The 26,733-nt window shown below is 39.3% G+C and overlaps 1 protein-coding gene across 2 annotated transcripts in view; it reads left to right on the top strand.

Moving 5' to 3' along the window:
• gdap1l1 (ganglioside induced differentiation associated protein 1-like 1) overlaps positions 1–26,733 on the top strand; it is a 92,684-nt gene that overhangs the window by 25,986 nt on the left and 39,965 nt on the right. For both annotated transcript variants that reach the window (XM_072556611.1, XM_072556612.1), the window contains one exon: positions 14,970–15,162. In XM_072556611.1, the coding sequence (XP_072412712.1) occupies positions 14,970–15,162 (193 nt within the window). The remainder of the gene's footprint in view (positions 1–14,969; positions 15,163–26,733) is intronic.

Genomic DNA, 26,733 nt, shown 5'->3' with positions numbered 1-26,733 from the left:
AGAATCTGCAGAGCGAACCAAAACTAACTTTGGTTCAGTATCGCCAATCTAATAATACCTTTAGGTTCCAACTATAACATTGATTAACTCGCTTTGTCTTCTGTGATATTTCCGAGAGCGTGATGGTGCAAACAATTAGTCCGTGTACCATTTTCTTTATTAAAATAACAATGGGAATTAGCCGTCTTGCTTTTGCATAGGATTAAAATAATGAGTTAGTAAAATCTTCTATTTAGATGTGGAACAGAAATATTAAGCTTTCTGAGGTCACCTGATCTCTTTGATTGGACTTCTATTTTGAAATTCACTGCAAAGCATTTCTGGGCACAACGTTTTATCGCGTTATTTATTGCATTGAACTTGTGTTCTGCAAGATAGGACATAGAACAGTATAGTACTGGAGCAGGCCTTTTGACCCATCATGTGCTGACAAATCTGGCCAAATATGTAAAAGAAAAGTCTTGTCCTCAGGTTATGATGACTTTTGACCAATTGTGTTGAAGTTCTAAACTGTTAAGAACCTCTGACATAATAAATGAACCTATCCTCTGCACCTAAAAGTGCTTAAAACTATATTATTATGTCAGTTGATACAGATTAAGTTCCAGTAATATTGTACTAATGTGGAACAATTTCATTTTCTTATATCACATCTACATATTCACCAAAATTTTCTTTAAAAATTATTTAATCCTCATTCTTGACCTGATTTTTAATAAATAAAAGCATTAAACACTTGTCACAAAGCCAACTTAAAATTATAAACTTGTATTCCTCAATGTAGAGTACCGTAATCAACATGTAGCAAAAAACTCAAAAACATTTGACTAAAGTCATTGCTTAAAACTGTAGCATAAATTGTTTGTTCAACGTAAGATATTTTAAAACTTTATATCTTGGATATATTAATAAAACTACAACATATACATAAATATTTACAACTTCTAATTGTTCTTTAGTTTGAATCATCAAATACCTACCAATAAGTATTGTGCAAGTTGATTTTATATATGTGTATGTGCATGTTATTAATTTTCAAAGTTGATATATCCTTTCTTGGTACCATGTTACCGTGTGCACTCCTCCACTATGAAGACTGGAGCATGCAGTCCAGTGCTACATGAATTGTTGAGTGACTGTATGGCTCAACAGTGAAGTCCAAGTTTGTGCAAAGCTAACATCATTTAAAGCTAGCCTGTACTACTAAAAGCCAAAATTGTGCCTTTTAAAGGAAGGATGCATTCTTGTTGAAGCAGGGGCTGGAAATGGTTAAAGAAGAATTGAAGACCAGAAAGAACTGAAACAAGTGGGGCAAGAGGCCAAAATTTATGTCCTAAGGTTCTGAGATGCCACCTTGGAGTCCTTGATTTAGGAGCTTCACAGACGACAGATCTCATAGCGAGAGCTAGGAAACCATTCACACAAATATCGAGAAGGCAATTGAAGCAAGTAACCAATATGGCCAATGCCAGAAGTCTAGACTGCATTGAATTTTTGAAAAAAAGTTTAATAACCTTACGTGAATGGTCAAAGGTTGTAGAATGCATCTTTGCATACCATACTCTGCCATATTAATGCATTGCAGGCTCTTAACTTGTCTAATATCTATCATCCATCTTTCATACCTCAGAATCATGACCTTAACCTACCCACATACATAACACTGTTACAACCCATACACTGACATCTCAGACATAGCAAACACTGCCAGCTATTCAACATTAGCAGGCACAACAAAAACAGTGCACCACACACTGACAAACGCTGTTGCCTGTTTTCAGGACAATGTGGACCCCAATCAACAGCAGCAGTAACTAACTGGAATGTACAGACACAGCTACATATGCTTATTTCCATAAAGGAATTGGTGCAGGCCATCAGAGGAATAGCTACTGCTGAGGCATTTGCAAGCGACTGAGTTGGTACCACTGAGAATGGACAAAGATGTCTAATCTGCCTTTTCAAATTCTGCTTCATCTTCAACCCACAATCTATTGTAATTTATGATCAGCAGATGATGTAAATATGAATCTTTTAATTTGTACCACCACCATGCCTCTTCTATCACTTTCCATCACCCCTTCCCTGTCTTTTATTGCAACTCAAAATGCAGAAATACTTAAATTTACCAGGTTATTTTCACAGATGCTTGTCTGCTGGTTAGATTCTCTAACCATCCAAATGCTTTTCTGTAACCACATAAACAAGAACTGCAAACTGCTGAGGTACTAGTGCAGGAGGCTGAAGTTCTTGAGGACCGAGGTACTAATGAAGAAGAAACGCTGTCATTTAAATTCACGCTGACAGCCATCATATATTGATACAGGCACTGCTCACACTTTGGAGGATAGCTTAGACGTGAAACCTGCACACAATGTGTCACTGGGAATGAGTGAGCTAGAGCCAGGAAATGATAGTGTAGGTACTGGCTCCCCTGATGTCAAAATCCTATAAGATGGCATGTACAATGAAATTCTTGATGCATTGGCATATGTGTGAAGACACATGCCACGGTCAAGGGGAGGACATCTTATAGCGTATTGATACAACATCCCCAGCTCAACCCCTGACTCAGAAGCTTTAATTTTGAGTGCCATCCCAAGGCTTGATCATAAGGATGATACATTCATATTTTGGCCAAACAGGTTGCTTATTAATCTGTGATTTCTTCCAACACATGCCATAGACAGACAATAAGAACAGGAGAGATTCCTAGGCAATAATCTGATGGAAAGAAGATTGGAGCTGCTACTATCACTGTTCCTAGCTCCAGACCAAAACATGCATGTAAAAACACATGTTGCCACAGCAACTTGGACTGTCAGATTGAATTGCAAAATCACCACTGCCAAGGAGCATAGAGTAGTCTGGCTCCACCTTGGCACAAGACTTAGCACAGAACTTGCTTCTCAGGTAGGCAATGTATAACTCCAAATATTTAGTGTGCAAGTGTGGGCAACTCCATGGAAACACTTGTTAATCAAGTAATGAACCCACGTCTGATGACTGATACCACAAACTCTATTGTAGTAATAATCAGAGCTGCCCACTGCCCGACTGCTGCAGTGAAAGTTCAGATTGAGGATCTTCACCATACAAGCCCAGCTTGGTGCCATGCCAACTCAGACTGCTGCCACCATAACTGTGGATGCTCACTTTCACAGAGATTTTCAGAGTGTCACAGGAGTCTAGCAATCAATCCTCCAACAGAGTACTAAATAATTGTAATACCACTTTAATGGAGTAGCAGTGACACAGTAAACTGTGAACATTCTGTCCTATGTCAAGAGGACATTTGTGCCTCACCACTGCTATTCCACTACTCATAGCTCTTCCTGTTACCTATCCTGCCAGCAACCCATTGCAGACTGCTGACTCCTTGCTGAGGTGGTACAATCTTAAACCAGGCCTTCTATGACCAGGGCTATATGAGGTTGTCCAGCAAGACCATCTGAAGTTTTGCCCAGTGAATGTCATCAGCCTTCTCTCAACTTTGAATGCTCAGGGATAACCCTATGACTGAAAAAGGTTTGCACACAATGGGAAATAAGGAATTATGTAGGGTGATTAGTTGAATTTTATATGGAATATAGGATGTTTTGTTTCAAAAGGTTTCTATATATTAGTTGTTTTGTACAGGCTTTTATTTCAGGATTGTGGATATTGCTGTGTTTCTCCATTCCAGGGGGATGTTGAGATATTAACTGTGCTGGCTGTTTCCTCCCTTCCTGTTCCTAAAGTGCCACCATAAACTCCAGTGCCCAGAGTTATGTTGCCATGATAGCCAGATTGGAGAGGATGCAACAGACCATCATGTATTGGGACCTCCACTGTGGCATGTACTGGAGGATGCCTCATGTGTAACCAAGGCAATGGAAACATTGCTCCAGTATCCCAATAGTCTGCTCAATGACATTCTTTGTGGCAGCACAGTTTCTTATCGGAATATTGACAATGTGTAGTGGAATCAGGAAAGGAATCGTTTAACATTTGTCAAATAGTAACTACCAATGCTCTGGTGCAATTTTTAAACGTTGTTAGAACAGTGCACTAATGCATTATTGCTGCCAGGAAAGCAGGTATTCATCAACAATGTACTGGATTTGGCCACACAGTAACTGCACATTGAATGAGGGGTATATTTTAGAACATCTCAGCATTGAGATCTGGTATTTTTTACATCATGTGTGTTTTGCCTGATGGCAACCCTGCACCACTGGAAAGTCTACTTTCCTGGAAAAGCCACACGCACACTGCTTCTGCTCTTCAGACAGAAGACAATGAGAACACCTCAACCTACAGAGCTTCTATCATATCTCTGGTGCAACAATAAAAGTTATATTGGGAGATGTTAATTATGTGATCTATTCCAGCCTGGAAGGTTCTGATCACAAATTTAGGGCCACAGTTGTCTTGAACAAGATGGGTTCAAAGTGATGGCAGAGTTCTCTGGCCACTTCCTTTGTGAATGTACTGCTCTTGACTTTCACAAAGGTTGGAGGACTGTTTCCAGAACCTGGACTTTGTCTGAGGCCCTTCACTGCTAAGCTGGTATTGTAGTGCCGAAAACACCAATGTTATGGAGCCACATTTTATGATCCATCAGGAATGGAAAATGTCAGTAGGCCCTAAAATGTGTGCCTTTTCACATATCAACCCCAGCTACTTCTTCACGTTTCTTTCTCTTTCGTACAGTATTACTTTAAGTAATGGCACTTGGTATTTTAGGTCATAGCAAAATAGGATCACAAATAGTTTTGGAAATATATCAAATTTAACATAAAAACATTAAATTTCCAATATTTCTGTGCTTACTGCAAAAGGTTAAAAAGGGAAAAAATAATATATTGGCTTTAGAATGTACATCAATTGTACTTGTGTTCTTTTTTAAAAAGTCAAGTTTCTTCTATGCAACTACATCCACAGCTCAGTACATTTTAAATTATGTTTTATGCTGTACGTAAGTGACTGTTCACTGTTTCTTTCTTCCTGACTATATTAATATTACATTTTACGCAAGCAATAATCTAGTTCTTGTTAAAATTCTACCATTGATGCATAAAACAATGAAAAAAAAGTGTGGTCTTCCAGGGATTGGGATAAATTTCTCATCTTAATGAATTAGGAGCAGAAGGATGCCACTCAGTCCCTTAAGGTTTGCTCTGATAGTCTTGTAAAGCATGGCTGACTTGATTTTAACCTCAACTCCACAACAATTGTCCTCCAATAAGCTTTCAACCCTTGCTAATCAAGCATCTATTAACCTCTACCTTAAAAATACTGAAAGATTCTGCCTCCACTAACTTTTAAGAAATAGAAATATGAGAAAATGAGTCTCCTTTGTTTTAATTGGGCAACCTCTCATTTTTAAATTGAAATCTCTACTTCTAGATTTTCCCAAGAGATGAAAATCCCTTCTACACCGACTCTGCCCAGAGCAACACCTTTATCCTATGAGTGAACCATAAAATAACTCCACCCATTCCAGGCATTATTCTAGTAACCCTTCTCTGAACTGCCGTCAACACATTTATAGAACAATCTCGATTATCCGAACGAGATGGGTGGGGAGTATTTTGTTTGGATAACTGATTGTTCAGATAATGGATAACATTTTTACCGGACCTTGAGATCTTGTTTGAATAACCCAAAATTCAGATAATTGACGTTCAGATAATCGAGGTTGATCTGTATATGACTGGAGAGTGGCTAATATTTTTTAAAAAGGCTGTAAGAAGTGTGGGGACTATAGACTTTGGTCATCGGTAGGTTGCTGGAAGTGATTCTGAAAGATAGGATTTGTATGCATTTATAGAGGCAAGGAATGATTAGGGATCATTAGCATGGTTTTATGCAAGGGAAAACGTGTCTCACAAACTTAGAGTCATAGAGATGTACAGCATGGAAACAAACCCTTCGGTCCAACCCGACCATGCCGACCAGATATCCCAACCCAATCTAGTCCCACCTGCCAGCACCCGGCCCATATCCCTCCAAACCCTTCCTATTCATATGCCCATCCAAATGCCTCTTAAATGTTGTAATTGTACCAACCTCCACCACTTCCTCTGACAGCTCATTCCATACACGTACCACCCTCTGTGTGAAAAAGTTGCCCCATAGGTCTCTTTTATATCTTTCCCCTCTCTCCCTAAACCTATGCCCTCTAGTTCTGGACTCCCTGACCCCAGGGAAAAGACTGCCTATTCATCCTATCTATGCCCATCATAATTTTGTAAACCTCTATAAGGTCACCCCTCAGCCTCCGACGCTCAAGGGAAAACAGCCCCAGCCTGTTCAGCCTTTCCCTATAGCTCAAATCCTCCAACCCTGGCAACACCCTTGTAAATCTTTTCTGATCCCTTTCACGTTTAACAACATCTTTCTGATAGAAGGAGACTAGAATTGCATACAATATTCCAAAAAAATGGCCTAACCAATATCCTGTACAGCTGCAACATGACCTCCCAACTCCTGTACTCAATACTCTGATCAATAAAGGAAAGCATACCAAACGCCTTCTTCATTATCCTATCTACCTATGACTCCACTTTCAAGGAGCTATGAACCTGCACTCCAAGGTCTCTTCATACAGCAATACTCCCTAGGACCTTACCATTAAGTGTATAAGTCTTGCTAAGATTTGCTTTTCCAAAATGCAGCACCTCTCATTTGTCTGAATTAAACTCTATCTGCCACTTCTCAGCCCGTTGGCCCATCTGGTTCAAGATCCTGTTGTAATCTGAGGTAACCCTCTTCGCTGTCCACTACACCTCCAATTTTGGTGTCATCTGCAAACTTACTAACTGTCCCTCTTATGCTCGCATCCAAATCATTTATGCAAATGACAAAAAGTAGAGGACCCAGCACCATTCTTGTGGCACTCCACTAGTCACAGGCCTCCAGTCTGAAAAACAACTCTCCACCACTACTCCACAACACTCCACAACTCTGTCTTCTACTTTTGAGCCAGTTCTCTATCCAAATGGCTAGTTCTCCCTGTATTCCATGAGGTCTAACCTTGCTAATCAGTCTCCCATGGAAAACCTTGTCGAACTCCCTACTGAAGTCCATATCGATCATATGCCCTCATCAATCCTCTTTATTTCCTCAAAAAACTCAATCAAGTGTTTTTTGAGGATGTAACCAAAACAATTGATGAGGGCAGAGTGGTAGACATTATTTACTTGGACTTTAGTAAAGCCTTTGACAAGGCTTCACATGGGAGACTAATTAGTAAAGTTAGATCACATAGGATTCAGGGTGAACTTGCCAATTGGATACAAAATTGGCTTAATGGCAGGAGACAAAGAATGATGATGGAAGTTTATTTTTCAGACTGGAGGCCTGTGACCAGTGGTGTTCCACAGGGATTAGTGCTGGATTCACATTTGTTTGTCATTTATAGGAATGATTTAGATAAGAATACAGAAGGCATGGTTAGTAAGTTCACATATGGCACCAAAATTAGTGATATAGTACAGTAAAGGTTATCTGAGATTACAAATAGATCTTGATCAATTGGGTCAATGGGCTATAGAATGGCAGATGGAGTTTAATTTGGATACATGTTATGTATTGCATTTTGGTAAAACAAACAAGGACAGGGCTTATACAATTAAAAGTAGAGCCTTGTATAGTATTGTAGAACAGAGAGACCTAGGGGTTTAGCTACATAATTATTTGAAGTTTGCATCACATGTAGTTAAAAAGGCATTTAGCACACTTGCCTTCATTGCCCGACATTTGAGTACAGGAGTTGGGACATTATGTTGAGGTTGTAGAAGACATTGGTGAGGCCTCTTCTGCAGTATATGTCCAGTTTTGGTCACCTGGTTATAAGAAAGTAATTATTAAGCTAGAAAGGGTTCAGAAGAGATTTATCAGGATGTTGCTGGAAATGGCGGATTTGAGTCATAAGGAAGGGTTGGATATGCTGGAACCTCTTTCACTGGAGCATTGGAGAGCATATAGAGATTTCTAAAATCATGAGAGATGTGGATAAGGTGAATGGAAAGTGGGGGATTTCAAGACTAGAGGGCATATTTTTAAGGAGATAAATTTTAAAAAGGCATCATGAGTAATATTTTTTAAACAGAGAATGGTTCATGTGTGGAATGAACTTCCAGAGGAAGTAGTGAATGTGTGTTCAGTTACAATGTTTCAAATTTAGCCAAGTACACGAATTTGAAATGCTTGAAGGGATATGGGCCAAGCGCAGGTAAATAGGACTAGTTTAGTTTGGGATTGTGGTCGGCATGGACTGTATCTATGCTGTATGACTCTATGACTCTGTAATAAGGTGACCAGTACTGCAGTCAATATTTTAAATGTGGTCTCACTAATGCCCTGAATAGCTGAAGCACAATCTGCTTACTTTTGTATTCAATTCCCGCACAATAAACAATAACATTCTATTTGCTTTCCTAATTACTCACTGTACGCACATCCTAACCTTTTATGATTATGGATGCTTTTGTAACTTGGCGCTCTGCTGTCTCACATTTTGATAATATGATTCTCTTTCTTTTTTCCTGCTAAAATGGACTATTTTACATTTTCAATTTTTAGTTTAGATTAGCATGAGTTTGCATTGTGTGTAAGTACACCTCTAGTATTTGTTTCAGAGAAGTGTGTGAAGAAAGGTCACTGTTTTATCTTTTACCTTCAAATGATTTTTATGTCCTAATTTTTTTTGTTTTAATTTAGAAAAGCAAAAACTGATCTTTTTTATTGCAAATGTTTTCCTTCTTGAGTGTGTGAAAATCCTCTAAAGTGGTTGACTGCTTAGAAAGCCTGATTACATCACTCTTACTCTGTGCCCAGTAAAGAACATTGCAGTCAGATGCAGTATCACTACCATGTGGTAGAGGTGAAATTCTTACTTCGAGAGATTTCTCAATCTTTCAGTGAGTCTAGGTTTGCTACTGGCCACAAAACTCTAGGCCATTATGCTTTGGAAGGTTTTCAGCAAATCTCTCAGCTCTGGGCCAACGTTCTGGATAACTATCTGGAATCGGGGAATTTGAATTCTAGTATTCCAAATGGCACAACACTTACTGTACTCCAGATCTAGAGGATGAGAAAGTGTAGAATATGATCTCTTCACAGAGCAACCAACCAATATTGGGTAATTGGAGAGATAGAAATTCCAAATATAAATTTTGAACCATTTTCCTTCAATGAATAACACACATAATGTGATTATTCTATATGGCAGTTTTGATGGACCAAATAATTTTATCCCCCTTTTTTTGAGATTCATAAATAAGCTTAATCTTGTTCAAATGATCAGTTTACTCTCTAAATTTTAAATAAGTACTTTTGGATATAAATGAAATGTATTCAAGCCTGAAGTATGTATTGGCAAGTCCAGTTAATCAGTTTAATAACATTATAACAGAGAAACCAAAGATAAGAAAATACCATTTGTTCCCATTCAAGCAAATTCCTTCAATCCACTATTGTTCCAATCACAGAATCCAACACATTTTAAACATATCTAACTTTATTATCTTTAGGACCCTGTCTGACAAATAATTCTAATTATGTGACACCCTTGAGTGATTGTTCCCACTGTCTGTTAAATTCACTCATTAATTTAAATCTAATGCCAGTTGAAAACATTCTTTTTGTTTACTCTGAAGCAATGATCTGGGTTTTCCTATACAATTTAATGGTGTATATAATGCTGTGAGTTCTGTTGCTTCATCAACTCAATTTTAGGTTTTGATTTTTACACATGGAGTTAAATTTCTTGCTTTTCTCTGCATTTTATTCCAATGCTTGCATATTTGTCAGCAATACAGCAACCAGAACTCAGAAGAAATACAGTGAAGTTACAATTATATATTTTGTCTTAATTCAGGTGGTTTTGAATTCAGATTCTCTCAAAAATGGCAGCATAAGAACATACTTAAATAACATATTTCATGACAACTGGATGTCTTAAAGGCCTTAATAGCTAATTGAGTATCTTTGACAATATGGGCAGAATTTAATGCCTCCTTGGTGACTAGTTGTGAGGGGTTGAGGAGCATTCAATCAGGTGTGAGGTTATGAGCTTATCCTGCCACCCTGCTCCCTCTGCCTAGCTATGTCCAGGATGCGAAGGCTGTGGGCCAACACAAATTTTGATGCAGCTCCTATTTTAGGCTCCTTTGCAAACTTAGCTTGAAATTGACCAAAGCATGCATTGTTCATGGTACAATTAGTCTTATCAATTCTTCAAGAATCCAATGAAATTACCATTAAAGCAACTAGGGAGGCCTTCAGCCCAAAAACGTTAAGTAATCTTTCCTGAATGTAGTGTCATGAGGAGCTGGAGTAACCAATGTAATACTATGAATCTCAAATGACCTCAAAAGTTATAGAATGTAGCAATGTGGCGACTAGTAATAATGTATGATAAGAAATCTCTATTTACAGTGTAGAATAAGCCATTTTTATTCTTAGGATTTAATTAAAAAACTTAAGAGTATTGCAGAAATAATGTTAATGAAAGTTATGTCAGTAAACATTTGCCTGTGAAGCACACACCAATGTGAGGAAGAGCCTAATTTACAAATAACTAACCAGAACCTCTCAGTTTAATGATTTAGGTGCATCTATCACTTTTTATCGTCTCCGAGATAATTGTCTCACATTAATGAATGTTGGTAATGATGAAGACAAATTAAAATGTGTAAAACTGTTTCTCAGCTGTCACCTGTAAAATTTAGACCTATGTATATTTCTCAGCTTGCACTATTTATTTCCGAAAACTGTAATTTTTATTGTAATCACCGACATGAGAAGGATATAAAAATGGAAGCTATATCCATGGAATTCAAGAAATAAAATAAAATTTTCATGTCTAGCAGATGTTTCAAAACGCTATACAGCCAGGAAAGGTTCTTTGGAAGTGTAATCACTATTGAAGTGTAGGACACGCGGCAGAAAATTTCCATTTAGCACATTATCAGAAACTGCATCATGAAAATGATTAGAAAATATTTTTGTGAAACAAAAACAGAAATTGCTGATGAAACTCAGCAGAATCTGTGGGAAGAAGGAGTCGACAAGTGTGGTGCTGTCAAAACACAGCAGGTCAGGCAGCATCCGAGGAGCAGGAGAGTTGACATTTCGGCCGTAAGATCTTCATCAGGAATGTGAAGAGGGGAGGGGGACTGAGAAATAAATAGGAGGGTGAGGATGGGGATGGGGGGAGGTAGATGGGAAGGCAATAGTTAGGTGCAGGTGGGGGATGATTGTGATTGGTCGGTGGAGAGGGTGGAGCGGATAGGTTGAAAGGAAGATGGACAATTAGGACAGGTCAAGAGGGTGGTGCCGAGTTGGAGGGTTGGGTCTGATATGAGGTGAGGAAAGGGAGATTTAGAAACTAGTGAAGTCGATGTTGATGCCGTGAGGTTGAAGGGTTCCAAGGTGAAAGATGAGGCATTCTTTTTCCAGTCATCGGGTGGCTTGGATTTGGCGGTGAAGGAGGCCCAGGACTTGCATTTCCGTGGTGGAGTGGGAGGGGAGTTGAAGTGGTCAGCCACAGGGTAGTGGGGTAATTTGATGCATGTGTCCCAGAGATGTTCCCTGAAATGTTCTGCGGAGTTGGTGTCCTGTCTCCCCGATATGAAGGAGGTCACATTGAGAGCAACAGACAAGATAGATGAGGTGGGTGTATGTGCAGGAAAATCTCTGCGAGATGTGAAAAGAACCTTTGAGCACGGCCTCAACGATCATTCTCCAGACCATCTACAACCTTATCACCTCAGAGAATCTTCCATCCACAGCTCCATAGTCCCTGAACCCTGCACCGCCTGGTTCTATCTCTTAGTCAAATTCCACAAACCTGACTGCCTCAGTTGACCTATTGTCTCTGCCTGCTCCTGCCCCACTAAACTTATCTCCTCATATCCTGACTCTGTTCCCCAACCCCCCTCCCCGGTCCAAGAACTCCTCACATATGTTCGGGACACCATCCACATCCTCTACCTCCTCCATGACTTTTGTTTTCCTGACCCTCAATACCTCATCTTCACCATGGACGTCCAGTTCCTGGAGATGTCCGACCCGCATGGCGAAGGCCTCCAAGCCCTCCATTTTTTTCTCTCCCACCGACCCAATCAGTAACCTTCCACTGACACACTCAATCGTTTGGCGGAACTGGTCCTCACCCTCAACAACTTCTCCTTCAAACCCTCCCACTTACTTGAGACCAAAGGGGTAGCCGTGGGCACCCACATGGGCCCCAGCTATGCTTGTCTCTTCGTAGGATATGTGGAACAGTCCATCTTCCGCAGTTACATCAGCACCATTCCCCACCTTTTCCTCCATGACTTTGATGACTCAAGCGCCAACTCATGCTCCCACAAGGACTTTGAATATTTAATCAACTTCACTAACACATTCTACCCCGACCTTAAGTTCATCTGGATCATCTCCGACACCTCCCTCCCTTCCTGGACCTCTCTATCTCTATCTCTAGCGACTGACTCAACACGGACAGCTATTTCAAACCAACCGACTCACACAGCTACCTGAACTACACCTCCTCCACCCCACCCTCCAGTAAAAATACTATTCCTTGCTCTTAATTGCTCCGCCTCAACCATATCTGCTCTCAGGAAGAGGAATTCCACACCAGGACATCCCAGATGGCCTCCTATTTCAAGGACCACAATTTCCCCTCCCACATGATCAACAATGCCCTCCAGCGCATTTCCTCCACTTTCCGCACTCTGCCCCAGAACTCCACCCCTCCAACCCCCTGGTTCTCACTTTCCACCCCACTAATCTCCGATACAGCGCATTATCCTCTGCCATTTCTACGACCTAGAATCAGACCTCACCACCAGATATATATTTCTCTCTCCACCCCTATATGCATTCTGCAGAGACCATTCACTCCATGACTCCCTTGTTAGGTCCACCCAACGACTGGAGGAAGATCACCTAATTTTCCACCTTGGGAAGCTACAACCACATGGCATCAGCATTGACTTCCCCTCCCCCCACTTCAATTCAGATCCAACCCTTCATCTCAGCACCACCCTCTTGACCTGACCTACTTATCCATCTTCCTTCCCACCTATCCACTTCAACGTACCCACTGACTTATCATCACCCCCCTCCTACATCTACCTATCGCCTTCCCAGCTACCTTCGCCCTAGCGCCACCCCCACCCTCCTCTATGTCTCAGCCCCTTCCCCCCCACCCCCCAACATTCCTGATGAAGGTCTTATGCCCGAAACATCAACTCTCCTGCTCTTTGGATGCTGCCTGACCTGCTCTGCTTTTCCAGCACCACACATTTCGACTCTGACTCTCCAGCATCTGTAGTCCTCACTTTCTCCTTGTCTCTGTGGGAAGAAAGCAGAGTTGACGTTTTGAGTCTAGTATCTCTTTATTCCTGTGTTCCTTAATTCCTGAAAGGAAGGGATAAAGTTTCTTGTTAGAACATTGAACAAGCCAGACAATGAAGTGGAACTGTGAGGCAGAACAGCTTTGAGCCAACTGATGCAGAGAGAGGTTGAGAGTGTGCATAGGGTATTGCATAATAGTGTGTGTTGATCTCAGGATGTGACAGAACAACTGTCTGAGGATTGTTGTCCATCAAGAGATATCTGTGATCCTGGCTGAATTTGAAACACGAAGGATGAAATTTCAGTTGAATCCATATGGGGTGAGTCTGAACTGGAGACATTCACTGAAGATTGAGATGTGGCTGTGGAAGCAAAGACTTCATCAAATACTAGAAGAGAAAACGAAAATAATGATGGAGAGCAAGAACAAAGGTCAGAACGGAAAGCCCATCAGAGAGGAAGAGAATTTCTTCAAGTTGGCCATTCCAAGAAGAGATGTGGCAGTGAGTTAAACTTTTCAAGTCTGGTGACTCTTCTTTCAGAATTTTTCATCAGTCTTGTTGAAGAGTCACTGGATTCAAAATGTTAACTCTGTTTTCTCCCCACTGATGCTGCCAGACCTGCAGAGTTTGGCTAGCAATTTCTGTTTTTGTTTCAGATCTCCCAATCTGTAGTTATTTGTTTTATTGTAATATTTCTGTGATATTGATTGAGAGATGAATATTGACCAGGAAGGACACTGGGGTAACTTCCTCACTTCAAAATAGTGTCCTAAGGACTTTCTGACTAGCTACAAGATCATACAGAGTCTCAGTTTAACATTTCAGCTGAAAGACAGTGCCACAGTGTCTTGAATGCAGCAGTGACGAACAGAGAAGGCATTCTACAAGAAACTGTGTGTGGAGTTAAAAGAGACAGAAAGCTGAACATTGTGTTACTGCAGGGATTGTGATTTGGACATTTTTACTGATGTCGTTCAGTTTTTCCAGAGGTGCCCAAACCATTTAATGAGATTTATTAAAGGAGTCTCTGGGACATCTGGGCAATCAAGTTTGTTCTGAAACTTGCTATGAACATTCAGCAGGTGTGTACCATTTGGGTGACCACCATCTCCAGAAACTTGGATACAATACAGCTGCAAGTGAACATGACACGAGGGCTAAACTGATTGAGTGGGAAAGTGAGAAACCTAACTTATAATAAGCCAAGTTAGAGGACTTTGGATTTGTACATGGTATCACATTTATGCAGTGTTGTGAGTGCTTTGATTTGTGTAAGGTGTGTCTTTGCTTTGTGAAATTTGCCTTTTTATTTGAAGCATCATTTACTTTTTAATTCACATTTAATTTGCATTGTCTCTGATTCGTTTGAAGTAAAAGTTGCACGAGTTTAAATTTCGAGGTCATTTGAAAAATTTGGTTATTTTGATTTATGTTTCCCAACAGGGATTATAGCACAAATATGTGTTTAAATATCCTCAGTCTAGAGGCAGTCTTTTTTTTGAAAGTAAATATGCAAACCAATATACTTCCTCCCCAAAATCATTAGTTCAGTGCTGATATACAGATTTGATGTCATGGTCATGTAATATGAGAAGTGTCCCTTTGTTTCAGGTTCGTCTACTCATTGCAGAGAAAGGTGTGCAATGTGATGAACGGGATGTTAGTTTACCATTAACTGAACACAAGGAACCATGGTTTATGCGCCTGAACCTAAGTGAAGAAGTGCCAGTACTGATCCATGGGGACAATATCATCAGTGATTACAGCCAAATTATTGATTACCTAGAGAAGGTCTTTGTGGGAGGTAAAGTTTTACAGTATCAAGTATTTATCGAACAAAGTATAATGTTTGTCTTCAGCATATTGTTAATATGAAATATGTGTGAGAAATTATTGTTGAACTTTCCCATTGAAAGCAATGAGAAAGTTCATTTTTTATTCACAGGATTTTTAAAATCTCTCAATCTAAATATTAACACCAGTGATGCTTGAATAGAACTGAAACCAACAAATGCTGGAGAATTCATGGAGAGAGAGCAAGCTAACTTTTTGAGTCTCGATGAGTTAATTAGTTGTCCAAATATAAAACAATACTCTTTTTAATTCATATATGACCACAAGTCAACAGGAATTTGTAAATTTATGTAAACTAAATAAAAACAAATTCTATTTGATGTGTGTATTCTACAAGAATTCGAAAAGCCAGTGTAAAGGGAAAGCAGGTTATTGTTACTAGTAACTTGAGCCTTTATACAAAACATGCTTCTTTTGACAAAATTTGTTACTTACAATTTGGTGATAAGGATTTTACAAATGAGCGCAACTAATTTTGCAGCTACCACTTGTATTTGTCTAAAATCAAAACTGTTACCCACTGTGTTTTAATCAATGACAGCGAAAACAACCACATACAATTACATAGGGCCTTTCATCTAAAAAAGGTCCAAAGTTACTTCCCAAGGAGTAAGAAATACATGAATGCGTTGGCAAAAGGAATGAACAAAAAACTTGATTGAAGAGCTTGATACTTTTTGTTATTCATTCATGTGCTGTGGGCGTTACTGGCTAGTCCAGCATTAACCTTATTTGCCATTGAGAAGGAAGTGGTGGCCTAATTTCTTGAACACTATAATGAGTATAATGAGTTATACTGTTATAACTGTTATAATACTGTTATAAAGGGAATTTTACTCATTATACTGTTATAAAGGGAATTTCTGGATTTTGAACCAGCAACAATAAAAGAATGGCAATATAGTTCCATGTCAAGGTGGTGTGAGAGTTTGAGAGGAATTTGCAAGTTATAGTGTTCCCATACAGCTGCTACTCTTGTACTTCTAGGTGGTAGTGGTCGTGGGTTTAGAAGATGCTGTCGAAGGAGCCTTGCTAAGTTGCATCTTTTAGCTGGTTCACATTGCTGTCATTGTGCATCAGGGTGAGGAGAGTGAATGTCAAAGGTGAGATGGATGGGGTGTTAGAGAAGTGGATTGCTCAGTCCTGAAGCTGCACTTAGTCGGGCAAGTGGAGAACATTCCATTACACTCCTGACTTGTGTGTTGTAGATGATGTACAGGCTTTGGGAGTCAGGGAGTGAGTTACTTGCTGCAGAATTTCTACCCAATGACCTGCCCTTACAGCCATTGTATTTCTGTGAACAGTCCAGTTAGTCTGGTCAATGGTAACTAATTCAGTTTGGATATCGAACCATGACATCTAGGTGATCTTATGTTGGAGCTGGTCATTGCTAGTCATTTGTGTGGTGTAAATGTTACTTGTTGCTTTCAATCAAAGCTGAGATGTCCATGTCTTGCTGTATATGGACACAGACTGCTTCAGTATCTGAAGAACCATAAATGGTGATAAATGTCTATACTCCAAGCACATGATGGAAGAAGATCATCAATGAAGCAGCTGAAGATGATTATGCCTAGAAATTACCTTAAGGAACTCTTGCACTGATGACATGGGTCTGGGGTAGTTGACTCCAAAAACCACAACAAATTTCCTTTGTACTAATATGGTTCCACCCAGTGGAGAATCTTGCCCCGATTCCCATTGGTAGCAGTTTTGCTCAGGCTTCTTGAAGTCATGCTTGGTTAAATGCTACTTTGATGTCATGGGCAGTCACTGTTACCTCCACTTCTGGAGATTGTCCATGTTTTGACCAAAGTGGAAGGAGGTCAAGAGTCAAATGGCCCAGCTGGAATGCAAATGTAACATCAGTGAGCAAGTTACTACTTCGTCAGTGCTACTTGAAAGCACTATCAATAACTCCTTCCATTGCTTTACTGATGATCGAGAACAGACTAATGGAGTGGTAATTGGCTGGGTTTGTCATGCTTTCTGTGCACAAGCAATTTTCTGCATTGTCAGTTAGAAAGCAATGTTGTAACTTCCCTGGAACTTGGCTGAGAGTGACCTGGAATAGGAAGGGTCCATAGACACCGTGGTATCCAGTGTCTTCAGTTGTTTCTTGATATTGTTATGACATGGAGGTGAACCCTTCTGTTAATTAAACCAAACACCCAGAAAAGCTCATCTCACCTCATAATCTGTTAAAATATAAGTAACAGAGAACTCCCAAATTCCACTACTTAAAGATAATAACATTTATTTTCTAACTCTAAAAGTGAACTTTAAACAAAAACTATTCATAAATCTAAGTCCCCTTTCTCTTAACTGCTTACTATCTGCCTCCAGCTGTATAACAATATGCTGTTCCAATAAGGCATTTATTAAAATTGCAACAACTTTATTTCAAGATCACACAGTCTGAATTCTTCTGTTTTCACTCTTGTGGCTGCTGATCTCCACTGGGTCGTCTTCATTCTTCTTACTGAAAATATGTTTCACATGAAAAGATACCTTTGATGGAGAATCTTTTCTAATTTCTTTGAGAATGAGATGTTTGATTGGCAATTAGCTCTCCAGGAGATTCTCTCTTAATGGAAGTTGCTCTCTGACCAATTTTCAAATGTCTACATTCTTATACCCCCAACATCAGATTGTCTCATTGGTTCAATATTGGCAAAACAATAGATTCAAACTCAATGAGGTTTTAGTAACCTGGGGCATAATTTAAACTAATTGGTTAAATTCAAATTGTTGTCAAAACAGCACCCAAAACTCAGGTATCAATTTTACAGCCAAATGTTACATATTTTAAATTTTCAAGTACACTCTGAGACTGCTATCCAGTCATATACATAGACACTTGTAATCTCTCAGTTCCGGACAGCATACTCTTTCTCTTAAAAGTACAGTTCATGCCTTCAGTTTTTTAACAATATCATGTGCACTAAATTGAAACCTGGCATCTATGATGCTGGTGTCCTCAAGAGGTGGCCAAGAAGGATGACTTGGCACTTCTGGCTAAAGATGGATGCAGATGATTTGGCATTGATGTTTTGGACTTTCCACCTTTGAGCTCCACCTCCTGTTAATTGTTTAATTGTTCACCATTAGTCACCACTTGATGTGGCAAGACTACAGAGTTTAGATCTGATCTGTTGACTGTGAGATTGTTCAGCCCTATTTTATGCTACTTCTCTTGTCTAGTGTGCAAGTGATCCAGTGGTTTACATTTACCAGGTTAGCATCACATTTTTAGGTATGTCTGATGCTGCTCCTGGCAAGCCCTCAAAATGATAAAAGGGAAAGAGAAAGGTAGAGCATTGGAGGGGTTGAGGAAAGAAATTCCAGAGGATAGAGCTAGATAGCTGTTATACTTGATATGTCACACCATAATGTAGTTGAAAAGGGTTTCCTTAGGGGCACAGTTTGGTTTGCTATTCCCATGAATCCTGAAAACAGTCATAATCATTCTATTATGTAGTTAAGTAAACAGTGGTGTCCTTCTGTTCAGTATATATTTTTTCCAGACATGCAGACTACTTTTAAACATCAAGGAGCCAAATTTTGTAGCCTTTGCATAATGCTGACAGATGGATTAACACATGCCCATAAAAATAGGCAAGGAACTTTCCCCAATAATCATTGTCTTCCTAGATGTTTTTGTTTGCTGATTAGAGATTAAAATATCTGCCCTACTCTAAATAAGGTTATTAATGTAGAAACATTATAGCCACACTGGAAGTTCCCACATGTCAGCTGGTGAACACCTTGGCCTCTTTCCAGCATCTCAAGAGATACTTGTTAATTTTTTCCATTAGGGTCCACCCAGCAACCTCTGAACCCAGAATACTCATTCTGTCCGCTGCTGTTCCTTTCCCACGGGCCAATGTTTAGCCACTTGATTTGGATACTTTAGTTCAGTGGCTTTCACCAACTTTTAGAAATGGAAAACCAAACTCAAATGTACGTGGGCAGACAATGTACAAAGAATGCTAAAGGTTAAAGTGGAATTTAATAGTTTATTAAATTACCAGTACAGTTTCATGAATCATTTTCAAATTTGAAAGCTGTTAAAGCTTTGGGCTTTAATTGTGGTGATCATTAGGGGATCTGCCATTTATAATGCATTATTAAACAAACTGCAACCTTACCACCTTTAAGTGGATTGCAGAATGCAACTCTGACACCCCTAATGGTTTACACCTTATTTTGGGAAGTTCAGCTATACCGAAAGGACTAAAAAGAACTGAACCAGCTTAGACACTGTATCACTTCATGGTTCAGTTTCTCATCATTTGTAAACTGTAAACCTAGATCACCGGCTGGCTTGACCTCCTGAAGGATTTTTCATTGTTATATTTGCATCCTTGAAAAATAGAAATCAGTAGTCGGGCAAGACAACAAGACCATACAATACATGGATGGTTTTACAGAATAAATTGAAAACTGTTTTAAAATGAGCATAATTCCTTCATTGAAAATAGTTACTCTTTGATGTCTCAGTTTTTAAAAAGTAATCGATACACAATTATTCATTGAATGGCTACAGAGTTCAAGATACATTTGCCCAACATAATAAAGTGAATACTTTCAAAATAAGCATCTGGAATATATCAAGGATTAACTACCTTTCAAGTAAATTATTCAAACAAACCTTTACTTCCTATCATCTGTTGACATCGTTGTTTCACAATAATGGATACTGCAAATTAGAATATTGCCAAGGATAAGGCAGAAGACGATTTTAGTTTACACTAGAGACTGGAAAACTAAAAGAAGGCCTAAAAGGGATCTAGAAGGGCTTTGATTGTGACAAAACAGATAACTCCCAACTCTCAGTTTTCTCTTTCAATTTCTAGCCTCATCCTCTCCCACTATCTGACATCTTCTCCTGGTCCTTCCCCAACTCATGACCCCTAGACCCAGATCCATCCACCTTGATCCTTGAACCACAGGGATACCTGGACCTATTTATAACTGTAATTCCACAGCAGCATTCATTATCTCAGACTCATTATCAACGTTCTGTGTAGCTGCTCCAATGTTCCATGCATAACAGTCAGCATTGGTACACTGATCGTGGCATTGACAAGTCACTGTCTTGCTCTTGTAGCTGGTAAGAACATTTCAGGGAATGCTGCTGATCATCCTGATTGTGGACCTGGCTCTATCTACTACTTACTTGAGGACCTTTTTGATACTGACAATGGTCCGATCATTTATTGATTCTCACATAGAAAGCTCAAATCTCACCAATCAGGGAGATGGCACATTCAAAAATACCTTATTGTCTTCATTTTAAATTAATTCTCTCCCTGGAAATCAAAAACTGAATTGTCAACAAAAGTGCCTTAAACAATAAAAATACACAAACTTTTACCCTTAGCATGAACGTGCTAATTGTACACAAATATTATTGGTACAGATTAGAAATTCACACTTTGTTGCAAACCTTTCCTTGCATTCTTCTAGTTCAGAGGTGGGGAACCTTTTCATGTTGGAAGGCCGCATTATGTTAGTTGTAATCTAATAAGGCCGCATCCAAGAAACTTCAATAATATATTCTTCAAAATTCACATTATTTTGAAAAATCTAACTAGAGTCGCATTATAACTAAAGCATGAGCATAGCAGGTGTTGAAATAGCCCTTATGACTTACCAATTTTTTAATTGTGGCAGTCAGTCTGTGAGGATTATTTCGTTGAATTTTCTTTTACTATCTGGTATTTTAAATTCATTCATATTAAGATTAAAATAAAAATAATAAAGGATGAAAAAAACCATATTAATACAAAATAAAAGATTTGTTCTGCAAAATTTGGATTCATTCAAAAGGCCACACACAATGGCCCAGAAGGCCTTAAGGCCGCAGGTTCCTCACTCTTGGCCTAGTTAAATGTTTGATGTGTCACTTGGTGCAACACTTTGATTTTAAACATTCTGGTCCTGGAAAAGCAAATCTTTAAAAAGTTGTAATGAAAAGAACTGCAGGTGCTGTAAATCAGAAACAAAAATAGAAGTTGCTGGAAAAACTTAGCAGGTCATAGAGTCATAGAGATGTACAGACCCTTCAGTCCAACCTGTCCATGCCGACCAGATATCCCAACCCAATCTAGTCCCACCTGCCAGCACCCGGTCCATATCCCTCCAAACCCTTCCTATTCATATACCCATCCAAATGCCCTCTTAAATGTTGCAATTGTACCAGCCTCCACTACATCCTCTGGCAGCTCATTCCATACACGTACCACCCTCTGCATGAAAAAGTTGCCCCTTAGGTCTCTTTTATATCTTTCCCCTCTCACCCTAAACCTATGCCCTCTCGTTCTGGACTCCCCAACCCCAGGGAAAAGACTTTGCCTATTTATCCTATCCATGCCCCTCATAATTTTGTAAACCTCCATGAGGTCACCCCTCAGCCAGCAGATGTTTTGTTGCTATCAACTATAGCTGGTAACATAAGTTTGATGACTTATCATCTTGTAACCATAGCAAAGGTTCACATTTTTGTTTTTCAAGATTCAAAAGATTTAAGTATTCTGCTTTTTCCCTCATACCTCATGCAGAATGATATCTGTTAGAAGGATGGCGGGGGGGGGGGGGGGGGGGGGGGATGCGGTACTGGGGAGGATGGTTGTCCTGTCATTTTCCTGAAATTAGCACAGAAATATTTCTGTAGCTACATGAGACATGATGTGAGCTGGCGCAGCAAGTGACAAAACATACACTGCACAGAACACTTTTCAGAATTTGTTGTTAAGCCATGTTATAAAGAAATGTACTAACAATGTTATGTTGGCTATTAGAGTGTTCTGTATTGTAATTACTCACCTTCGTGAACACTATTCTTTGAACAAAAACAGAAGAAGCTGGAAAAGCTCAGCAGTCTGGCAGCATCTATGAAGAGAAATCATTGTTAACATTTTGGGTCCAGTGACCCTTCCTCAGAACAATTAACTCTGATGTAGCATCTGTGGAGAGAAATCAGAGTTAATTGTTCTGAGGAAGGGTCACTGGACCCAAAATGTTAACAATGATTTCTCTTCATAGATGCTGCCAGACTGCTGAGCTTTTCCAGCTTCTTCTGTTTTTGTTCAAAGAATAGTGTTCACGAAGGTGAGTAATTACAATACAGAACACTCTAATAGCCAACATAACATTGTTAGTACATTTCTTTATAACATGGTTTAACAACAAATTCTGAAAAGTGTTCTGTGCAGTGTATGTTTTGTCACTTGCTGCGCCAGCTCTCATCATGTCTCATGTAGCTACAGAAATATTTCTGTGCTAATTTCAGGAAAATGACAGGACAACCATCCTCCACAGTACTCCCCTCACCCCCCATTTATCCTTCTAACAGATATCATTCTGCATGAGGTATGATGGAAAAAGCAGAATACTTAAATCTATTGAATCTTGAAAAACAAAAATGTGAACCTTTGCTATGGTTACAAGAGGATAAGTCATCAAACTTATGTTACCAGCTTTGGTTGATAGCAACAAAACTATACATCTGCCAGCACGACAGTTCATAAATGTAAAATTGCCTTCTACAAATTGAATGCAAGCTGAGGGTGTACCTACAAGGTAATAACTCAAAATTGGACAAAATGTTTATGTAGAACCCTTCCAGCCATGCATTAACATCAGTCTATATTGTGGTTAAATCCAAAGTCTTGTCCAAGTGTTAATAAACATTTTAAAATATGGAACTGCGCATTGTCAAAGTGCTGCTGACTGCCAGCATGCTGACTGGCATTGTTTTAATATGAAGAGAAATATCTAATAGCAGCCTGTTGGAATTTATACAATGAAATCTGTCTCACTTATCCCAGTGCTGGAGTCTAAAAACAAACCTGAGTCCAACACTCCAGAACTTGTACAATCATAGAGTTTGCACAGAGTGAGAGATGGCCATTCATCCCATTGTGTCCATACACTCATCCAGAATCTAGCTATTTTAATTATATTTTCCAGCACTTAGCCAACAGCTTTGCATGCTATGGTATTTCAATTGCTAATTTAAATACTCAAATATCTTGAGTGTTCCTGCCTCTACTCCCTTTTAGGCAGTGAGTTCCAGACACCATAACATCCTTTGGGTGAAAGAATCCTTCCTCACACGCCTTCTAAACCACCTGTTTCTTACCTGAAAATTGTATCTTCTGGTTATTGACCCCTGTACTAAAGGCAAAAAATAATTTCTTTATTTACCCTGTAACTCCAAACAGGGTCCCTTTCCTTCTCTGCTCTAAGAAAAACAATCCACTCTATCTAGCCTGTCTTTCCTTGCTGAAACAGTCCATCCCAAGCAAGAATCTCCTCTGTACCCTCTCTAGTACAATTACAACTTTCCCGTAATGCGGCAATCAGAACTGCACACAGTATTCCAGCTGTGGCCTAACTGATGTCTTACACAGCTTCTTTGTAACTTATTTGCTCTTGTATTTAATGCCATGATTAATGAAGGCAAGTATCTCATACCTCCTTAACAACCTTATCTACCTGTCCTGCTGCCTTCAAGAATCTGGACATACACATCAAAGTCACTCTGGTCTTCTCGACTTTCAAGAGTCCTACCATTCAATGTATACGCTTTTTTCTTGTTATTTCTCCCAAAATGTATGACCTCAAACTTTTTAGGATTAAATTCTATTTGCCACTGTTCAGCCAATCCAATTAGCCCATCCACATTGTCCTATCATCCCAAGAATGTGAGAGAGTTTTGTGAGCATGTGGACATGAATTCCATAAGGAATAGAAACAGGATTAGGATTAGGCCATTCAGCCACTCAAGCCTGCTCACAACCCTCTAAGAAAAGAAATTCCCCGTCACAGGTACCTCTTTATTTTGAAGTTACACTGTCTGTTCCTAGAATGTCCCATGAAGGGAAACATCTGTAAGACCATAAGACATAGGAGTAAAATTAGGCAACTTGTGCTATCGATACTGATCTGCCATTCAGTCATGGCTGATATGTTTCTCAGTCGAAAGGTTCTGGCGCTGGAAAAGTACAGCATGTCAGGCAGCATCTGAGGAGCAGGAGAATCAATGTGTTTCAGACTTAAGCCCTTCATCAGAAATGTGGCGAGGTGGGGAAGGAGCATGACTCAGAGTCCTCAACTGCTCCTCACATGGCAAGCTGTTCATCCCTGGGACCATTTCTGTAAACCTCCTCTAGATCTTGTCTAATGCCAGCACATCCTTCATGATACAGGGCCCAAACTGCTCATGATTTACATGCACTTCACTAAACATAGCCAACTGTACTCACTGCTCCCAATGTGGACCACTTTACATTGGGTAGATCAAGCATAGATTGGTGACTACTTTGCAGAATATCTACGTTCTGACTGCAAAAGTGATCATGAACTTGCTGTCACCTTGCATTTCAACACACACTGTGTTCCCTGAACAACATCTCTATTTGGAGCTTGCTACGGTGCTTCAGCAAAGCTCAGCACAAGCTGGAAGAACAACATCTCATTTTCTGCTTGGAAACCCTGCAACCTTTTGGACTCAATATCGAGTTCAATCACTTCAGGGCCTGAGCACTTTCTCCTAAGTCTGTACGCCAACTCCACACACAGACCTCATCATCACATGGGCTGCTACCACAAACAACCCATTGTCAGTTACCAGTGGTCCCCATTAGCAGCAATTCATACTCCCAGGCTGATCTTTACCCACTTCTTTGTCTGCCCAACTGTTTTTCCTCTCTCTCTGGGCTCCATCTGTACCTATTGTTTACTTCTTAACCCTCCCCCACCCATTCTGTAACATATATACCAAACTTTTTTCTAGTTATCATCAGTTTTGATAATCTGGACCCAAAACATTAACTCTGCTTTCTAACCACAGAAGCTGCCAGACCTGCTGAATTTTTCCAGTAATTTCTGCTTTTGTTTCCACATTGTTCAAGCCCCTCATGATTCCTCCAGTTGTTTTTATTAGTGCATCTGACAAACCTTTTTCCAGTATATTATGTTGCTGTACATTCAGGATAGTACTTTGAGCAAAATATACTTCCCAGGACAGTTTTCCTTGTATAATTTGGTTCCTGTTTGAAATTTGTTGAAAGAAAAATGTTGTGTTGATATTTAATTTTCAAAGCATTCGCCTTCATTCGGACAACATCCATGTTAATTTCCGATTTTAGGTAGTGAATGCTGCAGTAAATTAATAGCTATTCCCTATTGAAATATGTTACTGATTTTCGTCTGAAGGGATGATCTACCATGTACAATTTTCCAAAAAATCCTCAGGTGATTTTAAATAAGAGCATAGTTTCATTATACAAACAATCTAAATAAGCTCAAATGAGTATGAAAATCACAAATACTCAGTGAGGCCACATGGTTTAATAATCTCAAATATGAAGAAAATTACATTGATAGAGTTGGATTTCTGAATTTGAGATTAAGACATGCATTGGGGAAGAGTTGAAGGAACTGAATCTACATTTAGGTGTACTTTACCTGGTCTGAATTTTATTTCATTACCTTGCCCATAGTCCCCTAAAATACAAGGTCTTGATCTGAGCTAGCCTGTGAGAACCATCAGAGATTGAGTCATTTCCCTGACACACACACACGCAAAAAAAACACATTTAAAGACAAATCAATCTTTCTTTTACTTTTGTATATTTCCTTTTTGACAGTTGTAAAGTGGTTTTGGAGATAACAGTAGAACAACTGACCTTTTGAAATGGGAAATGATATACGACATAAGACCTTCTATTCATATTCCAGACAACTTTCTGAAAGTGCATGTATATTAAGATTTCAGTTGCTGGTAATGAATAAACAGCTCAGATTCCAGAGTGAAACCTGGCTTGTTTGACCATGGGTTTTATTTTTGCAATTTTATTTACAAGATGGTGAGTCATTAAACATATTAATCAGTGATTGTCGATGTACTGTTGACAAAAGAACATGAAAGCTTATTATCACAACAGCATGTAGGAACTATTTGGAATAATTTGATTATACATGTCAGAAACAAAGACTCAACTGTTTTACTTTCAACAACAACCTTACAGATACACAAACTTTAGTAAAGGGTCACCTGATTTCTACTTTTAAATTCTTTGTTGACATGGTTGTATTTGTTTCCTTCTGATGAATTTCTGTATTCACTTGGTGCTAGCTTCTTTAGTTAATGTCTCCTCATGAAATCCTTAAAAAACCTGCGAACACAGCTCACATATATCTTAAACTAAAACAGAAATTGCTGGAAAAGCTCAGCAGGTCTGGCAGCATCTGTAGAGAGAAATCAGAGTAAATGTTTCAGGTTCAGTGACCCTTCCTCAGAACTGATGGTAGCTAGGAAAATATTTTTTTGTGTAGAAGATAGGGTGGCAGTGGGGGACGGATTAAACAATAGATGATGATAGAGCCCAGAGAGAGAAGAACAATTGAGCAGACAAAGGAGTTGATAATGATCAGCTTGAGAGAATGAATTGCTATTAATGTGGACAACTGGGGACTAACAATGAATTGTGTGTAATAGCAGACCATG

The sequence above is a fragment of the Chiloscyllium punctatum genome, chromosome 37 (assembly GCF_047496795.1).
Source record: "Chiloscyllium punctatum isolate Juve2018m chromosome 37, sChiPun1.3, whole genome shotgun sequence".
Lineage (NCBI taxonomy): Eukaryota > Metazoa > Chordata > Chondrichthyes > Orectolobiformes > Hemiscylliidae > Chiloscyllium > Chiloscyllium punctatum.
The sequence above is the reverse complement of the archived record's forward strand: the minus strand, read 5'-3'. Positions and strand labels throughout refer to the sequence as shown.